At 35.0% G+C, this 24,194-nt stretch overlaps 1 protein-coding gene across 13 annotated transcripts in view; it reads left to right on the top strand.

Moving 5' to 3' along the window:
* The window catches only part of SEMA3A (semaphorin 3A), an 859,827-nt gene that overhangs the window by 554,432 nt on the left and 281,201 nt on the right, over window positions 1-24,194 (top strand). For all 13 annotated transcript variants that reach the window (XR_013829775.1, XR_013829776.1, XR_013829777.1 and 10 more), the window contains one exon: window positions 16,106-16,298. Coding sequence is in view for 7 of the 13 variants with exons in the window: in XM_079931561.1 (XP_079787687.1) it covers window positions 16,187-16,298 (112 nt within the window). In the remaining 6 variants the exon portion in view is untranslated. The remainder of the gene's footprint in view (window positions 1-16,105; window positions 16,299-24,194) is intronic.

The raw sequence follows: 24,194 nt of genomic DNA, 5'->3' as shown, positions 1-24,194 counted from the left end.
ATATGAAAAAAAAGAAATGATTGATTTTAAATACTCATCGAGAAGTTTATCTTTAATTAAAATAATACCAAAAATATGCTTTTCTTCTAACATGGGTTTGTGTGGAAGGGAAAAGAAACCTTCAAAAGGAATGAAGAGAAAATGAAATAAAATGCTGACCAAATACTTTATTACTATGATTTTTATTGTTGTTCATTGAACTTCTTATTTTAATAACGTTTTAAGAGGACTTCAGTAAATAGACATATACATGGACATACACATACGATTAAAATAGTACAGAACAAGAAAACTCAAAAAGAATAGAAAAGGTGCTCTCCAGGAACTAACCAGGAAACTAGAAATAGCTGGTTTCCACACGTGAGCGTTACATTTCATTTTAAACTTCCCATCAACCAAGGTTGAAAAGAAATAAGTTCCCACATACTGAGAAAAGGAATATATCAGTTCTTCATCAGAGAAAGACTTCCTGGCATTAAATTCTGGGAGGAATTTATCATGTGTATCGTTCTTTGAGATGTTGACTAATATAATGAATAGTGGTTTTGCAGATGTTGGAAGAGTTTTCCTCCTGAGATCATTTGTTATATCATCCTACAATAAAAGCTAAGGGCATAATATTACATTGTGATCAGTGAATCAACTTCTATGAGGAGCCTGTAATAACACTTGGGGAAAAAATAAAGACATAAATTAAACCAAATTATTTGAAAGAAAAGGGAATCAAATTCCCCAATGTGGTGATGATAAATGAAGACTGTTATGTATTCTAAATAGTTTCCATTTGCAGAGTAGATGTTTAAAATCTCATTGTGAATTCAGGATTCTAGGAAGGTAAAGACTTTTTATATGTCATTTCGTATTTGAGAAAGGGAGAAAGCTGATTAGCCAAAATCAACTAATTATTACCTATTTCTCTTGCAGTTGGTCTTCACAAAACCCACTGCAATCTGGCTTCTGTTCCCACGTCTGAATCAGTTCTTGTAAGGAGTAAGAATGATTTTCAAACTACCTATTCAAATAGAACTTGCATAGGCCAGCTTCCACGTCCCTCTCCCACATTTGGCTGACTTCCTTAAAGAGTTTCTACCTGGGTATTCGTGATGTTGTTTTTCCTGTCCTTCTACACTTAGTTGTCACACTCCCCTGTTTGGGGTTCTCCTCTTTTGCCTGTTCCTTACGTGCCATCCGTGGTTCTCTCCTCAGCCCAGTTTTTCTCTCTATATTGACCCTAATTTCTACATAAACCCTAATCTTTGTCTCTGATATTCAGGCTTTCAACTAACTTACCAAACTGCTTATGTGTACCTAAAATATATACTTAGTAATCTTCTCAAAACCAATAAGTGCACAATTGAACACTGTTCTTTTTCCTCAAACATATCTGCTCATCTTCTTCTCTTGCTGGTTTCAGTTAATAGTGCTATTCATCCATGCCATAAGCATGGGAATCATTGTAAATAATTGCATTATTTACAATATTGTAATAAAAGCACAGGAAATGGAAAATTCCACTTCGCCATCCTTTTGCTTGTCAAATCTTTCATCAGGAAGGCATCAAAGCATGCCTGTTTGTATCTCCCTTTTGCGATTTCTCGTGCCCTTTCATGATCTACTGCCGTGATTAGGTGCCTTGTCACCTCTGATCTAGGCTGTTACAAGAGAAACCTACTTGGCCGTCCTACCTTCAGGTTTGTTGCTAGTCATTACATCCTTCCCACTGCAACGAGGCTCATTTACCTAAAAAGCAAATCTTTTATCAATGGCTTTATCCTCTTGGATGTCCTCTGTGTCTTTTCATCACCTATATTAGAATTACAAGCGTGACGATATAGACACGTTTTTCATTTGGCCCCTGCCGATTTCTCCTCCCTCTTCTCTTTGCTCTTTACACCCTTTTAATGGCAAAATTGCTCCCATTTCCTGCACTCACGCATGCTTTCCTATTTTGTGGCTTTGTGTTTTGCTTGAAGCCCTGGCACGACCTCCTTATCTTTCTTCACCTGCTCTTACTTATCATTTAAGACCCGCCACAGGCACCATCTCCCACAGGAAGCCTCTATAATATCCCAGCTGGGCTAAATGCCTGTCATCTGCTCTATCTGAGCAGTTAGCATTTTGTGTTCGTATCTTCTTTTGCTGTAACTTTCCCTGACTAGATTGGGACCTTCTCAAGGGCAGGAATCACATTTAATTCATTTCCTTTCTTCCCCATAGCAACTAGTTCAGTATCTGAAAATGATTGATAAATAGCCATTGAAATAAGCAAAGTTAAAGTTATCATCATTAGTAGTGTTTTCTATTAAATGTACATCTTAATGTAACTAAATGAGAAGAATATAAATTGAACATGTGCATTATAGTTTCTATTAACCCTCTCTGAAGAAGGAATTTAACTTTTCTTCCTCAAATGATAGGAACAGTAAACATTCTCCAAAAACCTTAACTTCAGTCAAATTCTTCTGCATCATGGCAATTACATTTAACATCAGAATGATATAACTGATTTTATCCTAAATACTTACTTCAGAAACTAGTATAGGAGGTATATTATAACTGAGTTCTATTTAATAAAGTAATAATTTGACATTGGGACCATCATAGATATTTTCAAATATTTTAATAACACAGTATTATATAACAATTTTTTTCTATTCCCCAACTGAAATTACAGTTTTATCTGGAGCAAAATGAATTATTAAATTTTTATTTCTAACTAAAATAATTAAATATTGCTGAACATTTAAGTGATAAATTTCACACTATGGCTTGGAAATATACTTTAGGATATAGGCTTTTCAGTGCTAGAAGGAGCCAGAGGTGGAGTGTATCTCTTCCAGTTAACTCACTTTTAGAGGAGGATATTGAGGCCCCAAGAAATTCATTATCTAATAACACATAACTCGTTAGTGCCCAAGCCGGAACTAGGACTCAGGTTGGATTTTTCTCATCACACTCTACTGCCTCCTTACTTGCTATTTAAAACTGTAATTCTGGGCTTCCCTGGTGGCGCAGTGGTTGAGAGTCCGCCTGCCGATGCAGGGGATGCGGGTTCGTGCCCCGGTCTGGGAAGATCCCACATGCCGCGGAGCGGCTGGGCCCGTGAGCCACGGCCGCTGGGCCTGCGCGTCCGGAGCCTGTGCTCTGCAACGGGAGAGGCCACAACAGTGAGAGGTCCGCGTACCGCCAAAAAAAACCCCTGTAATCCATGTACTTGGGTCAGACGTGAGCCTACACACAGCTCCCCTGCAACACACACACACATGCACACACACCCCACTATGTGGAATAAACAATGAAGTGTTCTTGTTGTTGTCATTCCTACTTGGACCACTGAGGAATGTACAAGGCTCATCTCTAAAATTAATAGAATCAATGAGAATGTGTTACAGAATGTTCATCTCTGCTTTCCTGTTTCATTCTAGATTCTTTCCAGGTATAAGTAACAAAATAGAGGTCTGAAAAGTGCATTTCATCTCCAGTAAACACGAAATAAAATACTCAGAAGAAAAACAATTTTAAAATGCAAGTATTAGTCACGAAGAAAATTCTTTGATATTTAAAATTGAATCAGGGTGTGTAGGCCATAGCCAATTAGTTGTATAAAACATACTACTTAGAAGTTGAACATTACTTTGAGAGCATTTAATATACATCGTATCCATTGCTTGTAATGAGACTTAGGTGACGGTATTTACCTTTAGACCCATTTAAAATGCACTAATCAGAAAGCTGCAGTTTTCTATATCTTGAGTCTGATTTCTGAGAATAGCCTTTATCACTTTTTCCAAGACTGGAATCTGAGAGTAGTAATTCTTCAGAATAAGGATATTGGTCAAAGCCAACTGTTCCACTTGTACTTAACATGCCAGAAATTACACATGAGTTTGTATCATTCGAGAAAGAAGAAAAATATTTTATTACACATTATTGAAAACTACCTCAGCCTAGCTAAGTACTTCTAAAAAATGAGAGTAATTATCTTTTGTCTGTGTTTTAAAGTTTATAATTGAATGGCATCTAGGAGATTGTAGGTGTATATTTCTAAAAGGCTAGTCTTATGGTGCCTCTCCAATGCAATTGCAAATCCTTCATGGTAAGGAATGTGTTCATTTGTCTTTGAATTTTTACTGTTTTAGCACAGAATGCCTGGCACAGAAATTCAATAAATTTCTGTTGAATTACATTCAGTGCATGTGTATATGTGTGTGTAAATGTATATATATATATATAAACATGTATATACACAGGTTTACCTGTATACGTGCATGCATATATAAAATACATAAGACTACAATGCTTTAAAATCTTGGTAGAAAAGGTGTTCGCTTAACCTCAAACTGCTCGTGGTCTCACTGTTTTAAGGCCCTCCTTACATGCGTACCCAGCCTCATTCTCTCATAGCAGCACTTCTTTAGTGCAGAACAACTGAATGGAAACCTGCCTCACCCACCAGCGCCCCACTGACCTCCCAGGAAAAGGGCGACACATTTTTCCCACACCTACTTACACAGGAAGAAGCCTTACCTCTTAAATGTTATAATACCTGATATTTAGCTTATGGGTCAGAGAACTGGGCAAGATGAAAGCCATTTGTGTCAAACCTATACCTAACGAAATTCTATTATTTAAGGATATTTCATCAACCTACTACAAAATACTTTTCTGCATATCCCACACTAGAACATAGTAATCTCTTCAGGTAAATATCATTTTTAAACTACCATATTTTTTACTCTTTTTTCTTTCTCAATAAAGCAAATTAGTCATTGAACAGTTTCTTGAATTCTGGGATTTGTTTTTCAAACCAATCTTCATGAGTTCAGGATACATAAAATTCTTTGAAACAGTTTTTGACAAAATGGGCAGGGTGCTTCCGAAAACTTTCAGATCTCTTTCAACTTTTTGCTGTTCATCTGAATATAACAATTTTGACAGCCAGCTTTGTCTCTTGCTGCCAACACCATCCTGCATTCTCTCGGGATCCTTGACAATAGTCAGGAAGTCATTCACTTACATTTATGGAGGACCCATTGTGGGAAAAGAACTGCACTAGGAACTTCACAGGAAATAGGCCATAGGACCATCACCATTGAAGTTGTCCTGTAATTAAAGTGCTATTGAAGACAAATATATTCATGATTTGTGCACTTCATTGACAGAATGAATACATAAAAACATGCCCCAAACAGAATACATGTGTATAGAGATTTAGCTCATAATGCCTAATGACTGTTGGGATGACTAGAGTTAAAATAATTTATTTTGGAAGACTTTGTAGAGAATTGAATTTAAAGAGGGGAATAACCAAATTAGAGATAGAATGAACTAGGGAAGGGGACACTTACAATAATGTTATGTTTACGTAATGTCTATAGAAAAAGATATCTTACCCATATTTGTTACAGTACCCAGTCACTCATTTTTATACTTGACGGAAAGGACTGTGGAAAGTATCCCAAAGCCCATTTAATGAAAACACGCACAGAAAATTAGAAAAGTAAGAGCAATTAGGGAAAACCTTTAGAGTAAATAAAAGGTCGTCTTAATTTGTATAGTAAAATTCACCCAAGTAAAATTGCTGGCTTATTTCTTTTCTAATAGTTTTAAAGTATCAATGCATTGCAGAGATATTAACATTTAAATACATCAGAATGGGAAGAAAGCTAGAGTGTCAATCATGTCATTTTTATGAAATTATTCTGAAATCGTTTGAGGCAAAGGAAACGTGATCTAGCTGCTGGGGTGGCGCACAGCCCGCCAGTGTTAGATCCCTCAAGTGCCACATCCTGCATCTTGTTAAATGTAACTCAGTCGTCTCTATTTCAGCAAAAGGGTCTTTATTTTCATCCAGGCACTCCAGTCTTAAAGTAGACTAAAGCTTAAGTTTGTTTAAAGCTACAATATGATTATTCCTATAAAACAATTAGTGACATTTGAACCACTTTCTGATAGACTCAATTTAGTGGGAGTCTAAGTGGCTTTCTACATTTGTTGAATGAACATTTGAAAATGCTGCTAAATACATTTGAAACAGCATTTTTTGAGGGAATACACTGGACAGATTTTTTTAAAATTCCATATAGGTTTATAAAACATGAGTCTTTCTTTAAAATCTGCTTAACATATCCCAAAACTTATGTCCAGTGAATCTAGAAAGTTTTGCCATGCACTGATAATTGTGCAAAAATAGAAATCGGAATTCTATTCAGATTGTGACAATTGTATTTTCATACTTCGTAATGTTTTGACGTCTGGCAATTATAACGAAAATAAATATGAAAATGGACTTATTTTGTAGTTTAATATATCCATAAAAATTTATTTTGTGACTCTAAATGATATTTTGGGGGTATCCATTTGTAGATTTAAGAAACTGTTCAAAGATAGTGGTATAATGTTAATCATTGTCCTGTTTCTGCCAGTGTATTTTAACAGTAATAATAAAGGTAAAGGGAAATTGTTTCTGTTGAAGCTATTATAGTAAAACATTCCACTAGAATGGAAAATAAACTTATTTACCAGCCAATCAAGATTCCCTAGTGTTCTGAAAACAGCATGAAAAACAATTCTAACAGTTAAAATACTAAATAGTGCTGTTGACCTATGAGACATAATGGCTTAAAATATAAATAGTAGTAGGAAATATTCCCATAATAGTTGTACAGGTGTTTCACCTGTTGACCTAAACTTCTCTGCTTCCTAAAGTTAAGTATGACACTTATCTGGGAAAAATATTTGCTCTGAAACGTAAATACTGATTCATGAAGCTTGCAACTTAGGTTATTTTAAAAACCACTTGCAGGTTGAGGATTTAGTGCTAATAATGGGCCCTCCACTAATTTAAGGCTTGAGTTACCGTAAAAGATACAACTCTCTCTATACTGTGTGAGCTGTGAAAGGTGGAGGATCTCAAAACCACATCTGGCCAAGTGAGTCACTGGCAGTTTGTTAAGATGGGAAACGCCGCTCTCCTTCCATTTGCAGCTGCCTGGGGTTGCAGGGCTGGTTAGCGAAGGCAACTTCATGCTTGTTAGTCTAAGACAGGGTTTCTCCACTTGCTGCAGCCTTCTCTACTCTTCATATTTCCATTTAGCTATCTTATTCTTTGTGATCAAACCTCCTGCACTTGATATGTAAATTTGGTGCATTTAAAATCGAACATGTGATACTTAAAGGACAACATTTCAAGACACAGAAGTAATAGCAGCCTATGTTCTCCTTTCTTCTTTTTCATCTAACATTTGCAATGATTCTCAAAGGGTTGTCTTTTCTTTCTGCAAAAGGGCATTTTAGAATCACTGTTTTTTACCAACAATATTTACACGATACCCTGGCCCCCCATATTCAATTCTGATGTCCAGAGGTTTGGTCAAACGCTGAACTGCAGAGTCCGGCTCCATGCTCTGTGAAGGTGGAAATTCTGCCTAGGAACACTGGCTCTCTGAATGTCCTCGTACCGGGCAGTGTCAAATATGATAACTGGTTTGGTCCTAACAGCCACTGGGAAGCTGAGAGATGCCCAATCTCATTTGTAGCCAAAGAAACTAAAATTTCAATTATATTGCTACAAATTGTGATCTTGTGATTTAAACCCAGGTGTCCTGTCTCATATAATATATGCATTTTCACAATTGTGGTGGCTTTCTTTCCGGGATTTTTATAAACACCACTCAATTTTTAAAATAAAAAAATAAGAACTTATTGCCATTTGAAAACACTGTATATTTGGTAATACTGTAGAATGTTCATTTTGATTAATGTCCGATTTAGCAACATACTGTAATAATTTGCAGGCTGTAGGAAATCTGAAGAGAGGTCTTTAATCTGAAAAGAAATCTATAATTGAATAAAAAATAATAATAACAAAAATAATTTTCCATGCTTTGAAGAAAAGACCAAACGTATTTTATTTTATGGACTATAATGTGGTTACTTTAGCAGCATTTTAAATGAACAAGTTAGAACTCTGTCAATGTTACTCTCTACACTCCAATCCATGTTTAGTATAAGAGCGTGGAAAACTAGTATAATTTTACCTGCAAAGAAACTATTTCTACCGAACTATTTATTCAAATTGTGAGATTTCTGGGCCTAACATATATTTCCCCTGACCCTTTAATTAATTAATTAATCCATTAATTAATAGGTTAAACTTTACTCTGTGCCAGAGGTTATGCCGAGCACTGAAAATAAAATAATGAGAAAAAGTTTCTGTTCTCTTTGAGATTAGAGTCTGTTGAGGAAATTTATTATAATATAAAGTAATAAGAGCTAAACTAGATATATGCACCTAGCACCATAGAATCATAGGGGAGAGAGCTTCTAGAAGACTCACAAAACATTGTGAAAAAAGTATGCAAACCTTTTTTTTTAAAAAAAAGCAATCTTATATCCTGAGTCCCTAATGCAAAATCCTGATATAGGCATATTAACTTTACGGGACTATAGTAGCCTATAATCAGGAGTAATCCAGGAAAATACATAGACAGTCTGTCATCGGGTAGGGTCTTCCACAGCAATAGAGAAAATATTACTAGACAGAATGAAAACAGGTACAGGATTTGATGAAAAGAAAAGAGCAGGAGAGATGTATTGTAAGTAAGTAAATAAATAAATGAATGAATGAATGAATAAATAAATCTCTCTCTCTAGACCAAAATGGGTACAGAAAGCTTTGTAGATGTTTTTTATCTTTATGGTAGAAAAAAAAAAAATTTTTATGGTAGAAAAAATTTTTTAAAAAGGATAAATTGGCATTGGTTAGCAGGACTATATATCACTAATTCTCAAAAAACTTGTAATTTGTTTTACAAGACACAATGACTGACACCTAGGCAATTCTCAAAATCTTCTTGAATAAATGGGTAAATATAAAAGAAACAATTCAAGAAATATAAGTAAAATGGTTTCAAATGTGACTGGATTTAAGAGTAAAGAAAGAGTATATGTATCTAAAATTACATCTCTGGAACCAAATAAGATGTGCTGGGTTACACACAGTAGCAAACACCTACAAACTCACGTTGACAGCCCAAGAAATAGATTCCCATATTTAGTGTGATTCACTCAAATTTAGTTTTCTTATTTCTCTAAGTGTTTTTATTTTAGCTTAACGGAATTGAAATAGGTTTCACAGTAATTATTGGCAGTAAATTATTTATTAATTATTAAATTGGCAGTAATTATTTAATATGCCAAAACAAGACCACCAAACTATCTGATTGTATCAAAAAACATCAAATGTTATTTCTACAAAATTACACAGCAAGGATTACACTCGTTTAAAATTTTAAGTTCAAAAATTAACTAGTGGGCTTTTTTCTTATGTATCATCAGCACATTATTACAGTTAATTGCTAAACTTTGAGATAATAGAGTTAAAAACTGTGTGAGAATACTATTTGTGGTAGTGGACATTATTTTTATGCCACAAAGGGTGTTTTATAATATTCTGTCTATTAGATATTTGAGGGCCTTTCAAGTGCTTTAAGTTACTAAAGTTATTCATCAACTTTGAAAAAACAAGCAAGAGACTAATCAGATCGCCATTTAAGTCCTCAAGTCAAACCATTTTCAACTTGGATCTGTAATTTAAGAAGATTCAAGGCTGGACATATTGGATGTTATTTTCTCTTCTCATCAATACGGCATGAGAAAATGAATTTATGTTGATTGATTTGCAAAGAGACTTAGTCTTTGAATATGCCCTGAGGGAAAATGGTGGAGACTTGAATTTTCTTCCTAAATCACTTGCAAATAATAACTGTTAACTAATAAACAAGGCGTTTCCTAATCTCTCCCATAAGGTGACAGCTGCTCCTGTAGCCAAGGCAGTGAAATGAAACCTGGCATATAATTCTGACACCAACCCCACATCACAAAAGAAAAAAACGGAGAGCATAGACTAGACCACATGATATTTAACACTTGAAACAATACAGAATAGGGAAGAAAATAATTGAAGTCCTTTCTTCCTAACTCTTGCAATTTGGAGAACTCTGTGCCCTTGAAAAGCAGCATGCACTGTAGTTTTGGAGTCACCATTCGCCAAACAGTTGGTTTTGCCATTATAATAAAGACTTTTAAGGAGCTTTAATTCTAGGCTTCAGCATTTCTGTTCCCTATCGTAATCAGTTTCAAACTCTTTAAAAACATTTTTAAGAAAAGAAAATAGGCTGCTTCCTAGAACATACAGATTTTAGTAAACTTACATCTGAGGTGCAACATTCTTTTCAGTGGTAACATAGGGAAACTATATGCATCTGCTTTGCCTGAGTCAGATGGAAAGTAGTCCTTTAAACAATGCTGCCTAGTTTCTTCACTTTGTTTTGTTTAGTACAGATCTGCTTATTTGTTTATTCAGTGAGAAACTGTGTGCTATACCTTTGCTGAAAGCAAATAACTAATAACTTCATGTCCTGAAACACTCAACAGCCAACCTGCTCATTTCATTTGTATTCCAGGGATGCCTCATTTTTTCCTCCTCACTGCCTAGCCTGTACTGATCAGTATTAACAATGGGATTTTTGTCTCACTTGAAAACTTTCTTGTTCCATTTGAGTTGAGGTGGAGACACTCTCACTTAAAAACAAAACAAAACAACACCACAATAACAAAAAACCCAAACAGGTATTCTGGTATTTTCAGTGTTTAATTATTGCAATAGATTAATATTCTGGAAAACTGCATTCACTTATCAGATAATCTAATAAAGAAACTGTAGTGATTCCACTGCTTAACTAGGTGAAAAAGGAAAAGTCCCATGTTTAAAACATTTTGAAATGTTGAAAAATATGATCGATTTAAAAAGTCGAAAGAAAAGAAAGACTGTGGAAATGGTAAATCCTGTTCCTATAACTGGATTTTAGCCACTTTTGGCTACATAGACACTAAACATAAAATTTCATGCATCCCTTTTTTGTCACTCTCTTCTGTTCCCCCCGCCCACAAACTTAATAAAACTCACCTGCTAGCCCTTCGAATCAAATTCTCAAGGAAAGGGAAGCTACCGCCTCACCTTACTGCTAAAGAACTTCCCCTGTAATTTCTGATACCCCTTAATGGTTTAAATTTTTCTTAAAATCTAGAGCCACAGCTAACGTGACTGGCCAGTTTCTGGACCCCTGCATTGATTTAACATCTATCATGTTAATTCATTTGAAAAACAAAAAGGCTTTTATCTTGAGTCCCTATTTACCTTAAATCTCATGATGAACACTGATGTCACAAGAGAAGACATAAAACTGTTTTCTCTTAAACTGTTGCAAGTTCAGTTCCCAGGAGGGGCTAGCTTATTTTACTGAGATCTCTGTTCATGGGTGGGTAATAGGCAAAGACAGGAGTTAATGCTTCCCTAGAGATTGAATTCCTTCTGCCTTGTACCAATCCTTCCTCTCAACTCATGCTTTCACACGTTGCTTGCCCCAAAAGCATTCACAGGGGTCAGATTTTTAAAAAAGTTTAACCTAATTTCTTAAATATTGCTTTTAACCTGCTGCCACCAAGCCCCCCATTCTCAGCGACTACGGCAGTAATTCTTAAATAACTACCATTTTTTGGCTAGAATGAATAATACATCAACTATTTAGTTTTCCCAATTAATAAGATGTCTTTTGATCTTCTAAAGAATGTTTTCACCCACACAATTCTTTTTTAGAAAAAAAAATAATAATTCAACTTCCCTGTACCAGAAAAACCCTCATTAAAAATGAATTTCCAGCATGAGATGTCAGAGCAAGGGCAAATGTTCTAATCTGATATTTGCTGTAATTCTGTTGATCATAGGTCTTTCTCATATACTAATGAAGCATTCTCTTGAAGGAAAAAAAGGGAGATAGCAGATGTTGAATGGAAACTAATATATATTTTTTTACATGACTCAATTGAATAACACCTTGGGAAGAGTACGGAAATTTGTGTTTGTTTTTTAGTATTGGTTTCCTTCTTGGTGTTTTTTGTTAGGAGAGCTGGTTAACCAACTCCTTTTGAAATTCTTAACTTCATAATTTCTCTTAAAGAGGTCCTCTACTTTTGTGGCTGGTACACCCTTTGGGGGTGTTTATCTAACCATAGTGAAATGGTGGGTGGAGCGGGATTGCAGGGAGAGGCAGGTATGTTTAATGAAGTGCACCATAGCATCAAGTACACTTAATCCACTCAGTCTCTTAAATATATCTAAGCTGTTTCTCCTTATATTCTTTTATGCACAAATATAGCAAGTGTTTTTACCTACCACTCACAGAAAGTTTCAGGCTGTCTATAACCTGGGGAAGCACTTGGAATACCATCTCACAAATTAGAACAATTTCTGCTATTAAACTGCAATGTTTATTGCCATCCCAGTTTGTTTCATTAATAAATAACAAATTATAGAAAGTGTACATTTTAAAAATGTACACATTAGTTTTAGCTAACATATGAAAAATCAAAAATACATTTCCAATGGAGAATTGCTTTAACATCTGTCTTCTTTGACTGTACTGGTCTTAACTGAAAAAGAAGAGTTAACCAAAGTGTTGTGAAGTTGGAAGAGTTGTTTCTCTAGAAAATCAAGCACGCCACCCAGAAAACTGCCTGTCAAGAGTTTTATACTTGGAAGTCTCCGTAATCCATCTCAATATGGAGTGGGGTGAGGTTAAAAACTACTGATTTATTTGACAGAAATATATACAACAGCATGATCATCATATTAAACACCTGCTTAAATTTGACTCTGTAGCAGGACTTAATCACATCTGAAAACTTGAAATTTAAGAAGATATTATAAACTCAGTTGCAAGTAAATTATAGCATATGATGTAGATCGTGGGTTAGAAAATAATTGAAAATAGAGATACTGCTTTAAGAGAAACAAAATAAGATTTTTCACTTGTACCTTAAAAAAACTCAACGTTAAAAGGTCAATATACTATGTATGACTTTTAAAAACGTAAATGATGCAGTAAAATCAATGGTTAATGTGGCAAATACAGGAGGCTTGACCGTGTCAGGGCTGAGGTCACAGATTCAGAGTAGGGAGCAATGTTCCTTGGGAGGTGAATCAAAATTCACATTTCACACATGCAGATTTTGATAGATTCTGATGACATCCACCCAAGTCCACCTCAACTTTGCAGCTACCTCAATTCAGAAATAGGTTTAACCTCGGTCATCCCTCACATGTTTGGGTGTTATAAGAAAAACATTGAAAGTAACTTTATTTAACCCTGACCAAAGTCAATTGAGAAAGCAGTAGAAATACAATATTACAAATACTTTGGTAAGTATTTTTCAGGAGGTAGTTCCTTCCTTCCTTCCCCCTTCCTTCCTTCCTCTCTTCCCCCCCTCTTTCTTTCCTTCCACAATTAAAAAAATTCTATCTGTGGTCACACTTTTCTACTATTTTATAATTTAATCAGTCTAGAACAGTTATGCTTACATAAAAAATTTCCTATTCTCACATTTTTTAATTAAAAAAATTACAGATAAGTAAATATAAATGTGAATTCATTAAACTTTCAATTGTTTGAAAAGACCCAAAGATCATAAAAATTTTAGAGGGTAAGAAAAATGTTAAATAAGTACATTAAAGTTTTTAAAAAATTTGTGTGCATATAAACATGGGGTGTCAGTGCTACCAACTTCCAGGCTTCAACATTAAGTTATTTATTTTACAAAATAAAGTAATTCTGTCATGATTTTGTGGTTCAGACTCCAGATTGAATGTCTTTCTTCTCCATGGAGTCAATTCTGACCCTCTTTTATCTGAATTTTACCTACAACCTTTTATTTTTCCTGGACAACATCAAAATGTTTCAGGATTAGACATTACGCAAGTGAAATGGATACATTTCTAAATTTGCTTATCCTGTTTAGTTTTGACAAATATAAACTTGCTCTGCTAGTCTAGGTAACAAGAGCTGGAGAAAAATAGATATTTACAATATATATTAATGAAAATGGTACAAGTATTTAAAGTATTTAACCATATGTGGTATTTCAATAGGATAATTCGTTAGTCCAGTCTTCTAAATAATCCCAAAGTGACATGAATTCCTCTGCAGAATGAATGTCTATAGAGAGTAATCCATGGAAGACAGACAAGCCTCTTGTCATTTGCAGCCTTAATCCATTGCCTAGAGCGTGAAAAGTGCTCAGGATAACAAGTGTGGGAATCAGTAAAATCAACATTATTTTTGGATTTTATTTTCTTAACAATACTGACTGATCAATAGGCTGGCGGAAACTGACAAATACAATAGGGTCTGTTTGATGAATCAATCTAGTGAAGTAGAAAGAGAATCCCTGCTCCCCCTCCCCCATTCTCGCCCCTTTAAATCCTCTTCATTCTCTTCCTCCTCGTCCACCTACACTTACACAAACACACGCACACACACGCACACACACACAGAGGGAGAGAGGGCGGGAGAGAGGGACAGAGGGAGTTGCTCTTTCTCTATTGGTCTATAGACATTAAGTAATGAAAGCTGTAGTGACAATGCTTAGGTCATTTTTTATAAGAATACTAAACCACTTTCAATAAGTGTTTTTGTTTTTAATTGTAAGACTCACCCTTTCCTTTCAGCCAAGAAATTTCCATATTACCGAAATAGAGCTCTCTCCTCCAAATTTCTAACGTGTGCTGTATGTGGGGTTGGGGGGAGGGTGCAGAGTAGAGAGAGTTGGGGAATAAAGAAGGGAAAGTTCTGTCCTGTTGATCTTCATACGCCCTTCCTCAAAACAAAACAAAACAAAACAAAACCATAAGGATATCAGCTTTGAGAAAAATTGAAAGAAAATACGAAAGGAAATTTAAACACCTCAGGCAACATGCCTGTTTAGAAAAGAATTAATGGTGTTTGTATGACTGCCTGAATACATGCATATATGTCCACAGAAAATTTAGTAACCCTTCACCAGCTCATGAAGACGCAGAGATATTCTCTTTATGTTGGTCCTTGACACCCAGCAGGGACTTCTGTGAACTTTGTCATCTTCCTCTGCCCTTTAAACCAAAACTAGGGAAGTGGCTTTAATTAATGAGATGTGATGCACTAAAAATGTTAGCCAGACCATTCCAGGAGCTGGAAAACCATACATGTTTTTAAATGCTGAGTGTCCTTTTGAGAATCCCCTGTTGTAATTTATAATTCTCAGTGGACCTATATTTGTCTTGAGCTGATTGTTGAAATGGGCTTTACTAGGAATTTCTTCGCTGAAATTGCAGTGGGGCGGGGGAAGGGGGTGGTTGATCCAAGGGGGTTTCTTGGGAGGAGGGAATGATTGCTAACAAGATTTTAAAACCTCCAGTGGTTAAAGTTATATTGATGAAAAGGACAGACATAGATATGCATATCCATATACGTATATAGGCATAAACATACGTATAACATACAACACACAAGTCCAAGCAGAATTATATAATGAGCATGAGTTGGAAATTATGTAGGTAGCAGAATTCAGAATTTTTTCATCAAAATTGCACCTAAAAATGGCTATAAAACAACGCTTGCCTTGGGAAGTAAATTTATAGCTACATGCCTTTCACAGGCACGTTGGAGTGTTCTGCTCCCGGCTCTAATCTCTACGAGATGTTTTTTGCATGTGTTGTGTGACAGGAGGGAAGGGGAGTGGGCTGAGCTCGCCTGTTCTCCCATTGTCAGCCAGTCTAGTGAGTGTTGGGAAAACCTGTCTGTGGGATCTTGTGTCATCTCTCCCTACATGTGTACAGGAAAAGTCCGCGCTGCTCACGGTTTCTCTCTCTCTCTCTCTCTCTCTCTCTCTCTCTCTCTCTCTCTCTCTCTGTTCCCCTTTCATTCTGCTTCCCCGGAGCCGAATGAAGCAGGCAGCAGGATTAGAGTCCGCCAGCTATCAGAAGAGTCTAGATAAAAGGAACTGCTTCTTAAGCACCACTGCTGCAGCCGTTGTTGATTTTTTTTTCTTTCCACACAACAGTTGTGCCTCATTATCCGGTGCCTGGCTCGATTTTTTTTTTTTTTTTTGGAGGGTTTGAAGTTTCTGGGCTTCAGTGACTGTTACAGAAGAAGAGGTGTTAGTGTTGCCTGGAGGTCTTGATTGTCTGCATTTATGAATGAAACTGACCTAAATCACCTGTTACCTCCAGTTTCCAGATTGTTTGAACTTCTGTGGCCGCACAATACAGGACCCGAGACTGAAGCAGCATAGGACCCACAGTGCCTGCAGCATGGGCTGGTTCGCTAGGATTGTCTGTCTTTTCTGGGGAGTAGTACTTACAGCAAGAGCAAACTATCAAAATGGGAAGAACAATGTGCCAAGGCTGAAATTATCCTACAAAGGTAAGTTTTTCTTTTCCTTTTATTTGACTAGCTTTCTAATGCCTCCCTGCCCCCTGCCTTTTCATTCCTTGAACTCCCTCCCAACCTAAACCGTAAAACCTTTAGTTTAACCTGGGAAACATTTGTGATCGTGTGTGTCTTTTGGAGATGATTGAAACACTTTTTTTATAAAAGCATGGCTTCTGTTGGATATATGACAATTTAAATGCAAACAAAGAACATTTAATCACATTTGCAGAGAGAAGCTGAATGCCTGGTAAATGCTGATCTATATATGTGATCATATATCCTGATAATTCTTCTGACTCTACTCCTATTAAAATATTTTTAAAAACCACTATTGCAACAATGGTCTCTTTGTAGATGTGAGTGCCTCACCTATAATAATTATTATGATGCATTGTATTTTCTTAGTTTTAGACAGTAAATGGTTAATTGTCATCATGAATATTCAGTTTGTTCAGATCTGACAATCAGATGCTTAACATAAGCAGTAGATCATGGTTTGCCAAGAGAATATAAACTGGAGAGAACAGACTAGTTTTTCCACAGTGTGTTATGATTGTACAAAAGACTGTGTATTTGGCTAATTGGTGCAAAGCTAAAGCCTTTGAAATGTAATGTTATTTGATTCTATATGTACTTCAGTGAGAACTGAAGAGATACTACTTGCTAGTTGTACAGCTAGCTGTGTGAACTTCTTTTCAAAAAAAGTATAAATTTAAGAAGAAAAAAAAAAGCCTTATCACATGATCGGTCTGGTTACATCTTAATGTGTATGCTTGTTTTTTAATGAGGATTTTAAAGAAAATATTTGTTCTATATTTGTTTAGATAGATTTTATAGATAGATGTATAATATCATGCTAATATGGATTCCAACATGGTATATATAACTTTTAATGGAAGAGAATATTTATATAACTGAGGTATTATTAAAATGGAGTTGAAGATTAAACTGTTTTAACTCAAGTAGTTTTACTCCCTAGGGTGTTGCTTTCTTATGATTCTCAAATTTCTACAGTTGGGGGTGGGGCAATAAGAAGCTTCAATTATATTTCGTTTTTAGCCTATGATGTGAAAGAAAATTATTGCATCTATCTGTAGAGATGTCTGTCTACTATACATTGCTCTTATGCCAGAAAAGATATTCTTTAATTTTCACATGATGGGGAACATCTCTTTCTGAGTACTCTAGTGTGAATGAGAACCACAAAATAGGAAAGACAGATGTAATTTTTCACACTTTGGATTAGAAAATTAAACACCTACTAAATGTGTTTGTTTGTATTTAATACTTAGATAAAATACATTGAATTGGAAAATATATTTATTTTTGGTATAATTTTTTGGTTATTAAAATGAGAATGAATTTTAACCATTAGCAAGCAGAATTGCAACTGTACTCATATAAGGTTTTTAAAAATAATCAAAAGGCACCCATTAAATATTTAATTAAATCCCAATTGTGTCTTTATATAGTAACTGTCTTTAAATTATTTTCCTAGTGTATGATATTATGGTATCTGTGTTTTCATCAGTTTTTGTTTTCTATTTTTACTCTTTGAGAGTATTTCATCCAATGATTCTTAGGTTAATCGTCCACTTTCTTCAAGTTTATATTCCTCATGAGTAAGTTTTACGTACGAGTTTACTTCCTGAAGATGTGAATAGCTATATGCTATAATTTTGGAGTAAGTTTGAAACATGACATGCATTTTAAAAATCTATATTTGGAGATACTTGACTAAGTGCTAAATAAATTGCAAAATTAGTAGGAACTGAGAATTATTCTTATTTATTTTGCAAGAATTTTATTTCCATGGTAATGGATTACTCTCCATTAATAGAAAAGGCACCAGTTCTTTATACATATTAAAAGATAGCATTTAATTAGAATAGCCCTTTGTTATATACAAATACTTTAAACTTGTCTAATGAAGTGAGTTGTATATATTGACAAGATGTATATATTTGAAACTGTCTCTATGAGCTCTTTTTAGCAATGGTATCCATTAGAATTATTCTGCTTTCCTTTAAACCAAAAACTGCCCTACAGCTACATAACAATTCTATTGATATACCTAGAGCTTGGCAATTTGGTAAAACAAGCTGTGAAATGAACAACACCAAAAAGAATAATAGGGATGGCCCAAGCAATTTTTCTTCTGCCCTTTTATTGGTCTGTCATTACCTTTTTGTCTCTACATGTATACTTGTTTTTCCAAAGCAACTGCCTGGTAGCCAATTGTCAGTACTTTGTTTCTAAGCTGTAATAGAGATTTTTTTTTTTTTAGCTACTTCTTTTTCCTCCTTAATTAGATGTCAAACACGGTTAAAACATCCACTGCTTTGCCCTTAAAAATATTCCAGCATGATTCATGAAGAGTTAAATCCCTGCCAACCCTAATTTCCCATGGTCACTTGTTTTCAAAGATCCACCATTAACCCTCTCATTTCTCAGGTTGCCAGGACGAAGTTTCAGGCAATCACTGTGCTTACTTTCTACTTGTCATTTTGCCTGGTAGGAGATAAAAGAGATTTGATATGTTAAATGAGAAAGAAAGAGAAGTAAGAACAAGAAGGCAGCCTTTGTAGTGGATATACATATATATCTAATAAGGTACCTCTTTACTTTCTAGGAACAGGAATTAAATAGATGTTTTCAGGACCATCTGGAGAAGTGATAATATTAGAAAAATGGGGTAGGCTGGCTTTTCCTCTGAACCAATCTGATTTAGAATCCTTGCGGGGGAAGCAAATGTGAGAACTCTGTAAATCTCAGCAGTCACATACAAATTATCCTCAAGAAACATTCACTCAGAGATACTTTTCCCTTCCTTAAATTCATGTAATATAGCTAGATGTTATAATGCTTCTTTTTAAAATTGATGAATAACTGTTTATTTGCCCTACGAAACTAGTCAAATTTCACTTTTCTCATGAAATACCAGATTATCATAAAATCTTCCTTTTGGAATGTGTGGTACAATGAAGACTTCAGAAAAACGTATGGAAATCACAAGGAAATAAATTAGGTCTGGGGTTTTAAACAAATGGCAAACATTCCATCACTCAGTGTAATGAGCTTTTCCAGGACATTGTGTGCTTCAGTTTTAGTAGAAATCAAAGACACATGCAAGTCTGAATGTGACGGTGATCATGTGAATCCAAAGATTATATCAGTGCCTTTAACTTTACCTTCATAGGGAGGACTTAGTAAATAGCCCTTAAATAAACGGTAGACATTTCAGAGGCTTTCTTTTCATACTTTGTAAAGGTTTTTTTGTTTTGTTTTTTTTCCAGAGTCAAATTGTTTAATTATTGTAAGAATGAGATTATTAGTTAAATCAAAATTCTCAGACATATCTTTTTGAGAGATGATAATGTTTAATTAAAAATTATGAATTAAAACTTGCAAAACCTTTTTTATTTGCCATTATTCAATATATTATGACCACTTCAAAATTTAATTTGTATGAATAATGATTTACTAATTAAACTTGTTGACTTTTCTGGGATTTTCATTAGTCTGCCAAAGCACAGGCATATATTTACATATTCATACATATATGTGTACACATATATGAATAGGTGAATATACATGAAGGACAAAATTTATGTTAATATTTTAGAGTTAATAAAAACAATCTTGGCAATCTACACGTGGTAAATTATAATAAAATACTTTACAAATAAAATTGTTATTGGTTTTGAAGATAGTCATGTGTTAAATTACATATGTATATTATAGCACACGTGATCTTTTTTTTTAATATTTATTTTTTTATCTTTGGCTGCGTTGGGTCTTTGCTACTTTGCGCGGGCTTCCTCTAGTTGCAGCGAGCAGGGACTATTCTTTGTTGTGGTGCGCGGGCTTCTCATTGCGGTGGCTTCTCTTGTTGCAGATTACGGGCTCTAGGCGCACGGGCTTCAGTAGTTGTGGCATGCAGGCTCAGTAGTTGTGGCTCGCAGGCTCTAGAGAGCAGTCTCAGTAGTTGTGGCGCACGGGCTTAGTTGCTCCACGGCATGTGGGATCTTCCCGGACCAGGGCTTGAACTCGTGTTCCCTGCATTGGCAGGCAGATTCTTAAACACTGCGCCACCAGGGAAGCCCCAGGCATGATCTTTTGAGTCTCATGAAAAGTCTTCATGAATATCTCAAGTATTCAAGTAATAATATAAAATGGAATTTGTCTTATACTGGAAATCTCATAGCTAAAATGGAATGTGTCTTTGAAGAGTAGGGTAGTAACATGTATATTTTCACAGAGCAAAGACATTATAAATTCTTTGCAATACTTTATCTCCAGTAGTCACTGCATATATGGCATCAGATCTCTTATTTGCTGATTCTTATTTAGTATGGCCTTTTCTTCCCAAATTCTTTTAACTTTAAAAATCATATTTTGGTTCTGAAGTCTTCAATTTGAGCACGCTGAAAACTAGAACTTTTTATTTATCTACTCGACAAGTATATCCAGGCAAAATAATAAAAAACAATATAAAACGAAATGCACAGTATCACATCTTGCGATCCAGTGCGGATCAGATCAAATGAGAGCTAGTGAAAGTCTCCAGTTTGAGGCTTCTCTGTTTGGAGCTGCCAGCGAGATTGGCCTTTGAAATAATAACTTATCAGTGCAGACTTTGGCAAGTAAGAAAATGACTGAGACCACAAAACCACCCCATGTAAGATAACTCACCAACTTTTGATAATGATGTGCAGTCTTTAATAGCTTAAGGAAACCTGAATACTGAAGAGATGAATTTTCCAATTCTAACTTTTTTAGGTTATTTCTCTTCATATATATTATTTCCTAGACTCCACTCTTGTCAGTGATATGAAATGCCTAAATATTTAGGCAACTAAATAGAGGTATAGATCTGTGATAACTAATTTTTCTTTGTTTTCTTTTTTCATTATCATATATCAATCAAACATGATTTAAAAATATGTTGTGATTTTCAGTCTATTATATTTAAATTCTATATTGAAGAATTAATGCTATTAAAGGATTTTTCAGGAATAAATTTCATTGGAATCCATCAGTATGATTGCATATTTTCCTAGTAACAAAATAAAAGTTAAAGTGTTGGTAGCATAGCATAATGTATTTCTATTTAGTGTGACTATATAATTGTATTTGAGATGTGAGCTTTAAGTAACTTATAAAGTTATCAAGAACTTAAAGTCAGCTGTAAGGAAGTATGTGGTTTAACTTCTTATCCCAGTTTCTCTCATTTAAACTTCAGTGGTACACCTACGTATCACAGTTCCCAAGATCAAAATATCACACACACCTTTACATCGTTTTGGAGAACTGTAAAATCTAAAGTCAGGACTATTTTAAATAGAATTTACACTTGAGTTTTTAAAATTCTTCCAGTACTGAAATAAATTTTTAATTGATCATTATCTATAACATTCATTTACAAAGTCATGATATTATAGCATAGAGAGTTACATATTAATTGATGAAGACATTGCACTTATCAAACCTTCATGAAAATAAAAACCTATGATAAAATGATCCATTAATACAAAGCTGTAAGTAAAATCTCCAAAACTCATGACAGTGTCTTAGTTCATGCGGTGAAAGCTGATTTTAAAAAGACCAGCAGTTGTAAACATAAGTTAGAACCAGTGTGAATCTTGGGATGGATTTTACCCTTCATGACTTCTAAGGTGCTGTTTAAAGGAACTACCATGATTTGCAGTTCTATGCTTCTGCTAATAGGTGGCACTAGCAATTTGAGACAGTTCTTTCATTAGTTTGGAAATGGGAAGGCTGCTAGGATAAATACACACAGAATAGTATGTGGAGACCAAGCTTGGAAAAACTGGCATGAGAGTCAGGATACGTAACAAGCACAAAACAGAAGCATTAGTTAAAATGGAATTTGCTACAGAATTTGATGTGCTCTTTGCATTTACTGGTACCTTCTGACCCTCAAAAAGTAGATTGTTCTAACCAAAATTAAATAAATAATGTAATTTAATTTAAATGAGAATTTACATGTGCAATTGGTCTATAAAATGTAAACAAAATAATGAGTGAAGCAGTAGTAACAAACAATCGGAGTGATGGAAGGACAGTGTCCTGTGGATATGTATAAATAATACATATATAATTATTTTAAGCCTGGATCATAAAGTGCACTTAACAGGAGCGAGGCAGCCTGCCTGTGGCACATTATCACCCTCCTTTATAATTGGAGAGTGGCTAGTTGAGAAGGTAAAATAATGTTTAGAAAATTACATTTGGTATATTTTTAAAAGAATGACTCCTTTAGATTTGTAGGTTATTTTAAATTATTATCATAATTTAACATACCAAAGAACCAGTAAATTCTATCTGACACAAATAAATCTAAATGTCTTCAGTTACTATCTCCTTCCATTGCCAAAACATAAACATCAGTATAAATAGAGAATTTGCACACTATTTCCAAACAGTAACAAAGCTGGGCTCTGTCAAACCCAGGATAAGAGGATATACAATTTATACTTGAATTAGGGAATAAAGATAAGTAAAAATAAAATTCTGTTGAGTAAATATGAAGAGTGAATTAGTCTTAGTGTTTTCTACAAGCTTAGAGTAAAACTGAAAGGGACCACGAATTTAGGGAGTCTTGTCATCTCATGAATGAGTCGTTGAAACGACATATCCAGGTTTCCTTTGCTTGAAGAGATGTGCCGTGGGAAACCATGTTGACCAAAACTTTACAGTAACTTAATTTGTTACTGCAATCATAAACATGTCTTTGGATAAAATATAACATCACCCACTTGAGTCTTCATCAGCAAACTAAATGAAGTTTAGTTCTATTGATATGTCCAATGAGTTCTTTAGTCAAGAAAACTACTTATGTGGATCATCTTTGTTGTGTCAGATTGTGAGGTTCGAAGGCCAGATTGTATGGTTTTTCATTGGTGTAATCTCAAAGGCGAGCACAGTCACTCATTGAATGAACTTATGCTTCATTGGATACACCTTGTTTTTAACCGCAAAGTATACCTGTTTATAAGTGAGTACAAAATTAATACAAATCTGTAATAAATCAATTCATTATAAGTGAATAGTACGTTATAATGTGGTAGAGAAAGTAAAGTCAGTTCTAAATGCTAAGGTAGGAGGATATCAGTGGAGGCATTTAGATGCATGCAAAGGGCAGTGGTATCTCCACAAATAGAGTCTCCTCTGAGCCAAGCTTATTCCAGCACTGAATCACAAAGTGTCTGGGTCACCTTTGTTTGCCTGCAAGTAGGAGATGGAAAATATATAACAATAAATGCATCTTAGAAGCCTCTAGGAGAGAAATTATTTCATTCCTTTCAACAAATACCGAGTTTCCTTATTATGGTACCTCAGTACACACAACAAGAAAAGAAAGTGAGCGAGACGATTCTAAAATCAAATAGTGGCTAAAGACATACTGTCTCCTCATCACTCTTACTGTATCTGGATTTTTGTGTAGAACAAACCAGTCCTACCAAACAAAGTTGAAAATGCAATTGTTTAAAAGTTTAAATTGGCTAGATTTCATTGTCCACACTTTTGGGAGAATCCTGGCTTTGCTCTCTGACAACCTGCTAAGATTAATGCTGCAGAGCCTTCCTTGCTTCTTCTTACCCTTGATTCCACTTATCAAGAGCAGCAGTTACTCATTGCCCCTTGCTTTTCATCTCCACCTAAGCCTCTGGCTTACTTTGGCTCTGTGCTCTATGGCCTGGGACCACCACCTACTTCCATCCTCAGCCCTTGCTCCCAAACCCCACCCGCCCAGGAGAGTAGATATGATAAGAAATATCCACAGGAATCTTTGTTGAAGTGTGATGTGCAAAATATATGTTGAGTTTGTTGTTTAAGATCCCAATCTTATATAATAGAAAC

Source organism: Stenella coeruleoalba, assembly GCF_951394435.1.
Source record: "Stenella coeruleoalba genome assembly, chromosome: 9".
Taxonomy (NCBI): domain Eukaryota; kingdom Metazoa; phylum Chordata; class Mammalia; order Artiodactyla; family Delphinidae; genus Stenella; species Stenella coeruleoalba.
This window is presented reverse-complemented; position numbering and strand designations above follow the sequence as displayed.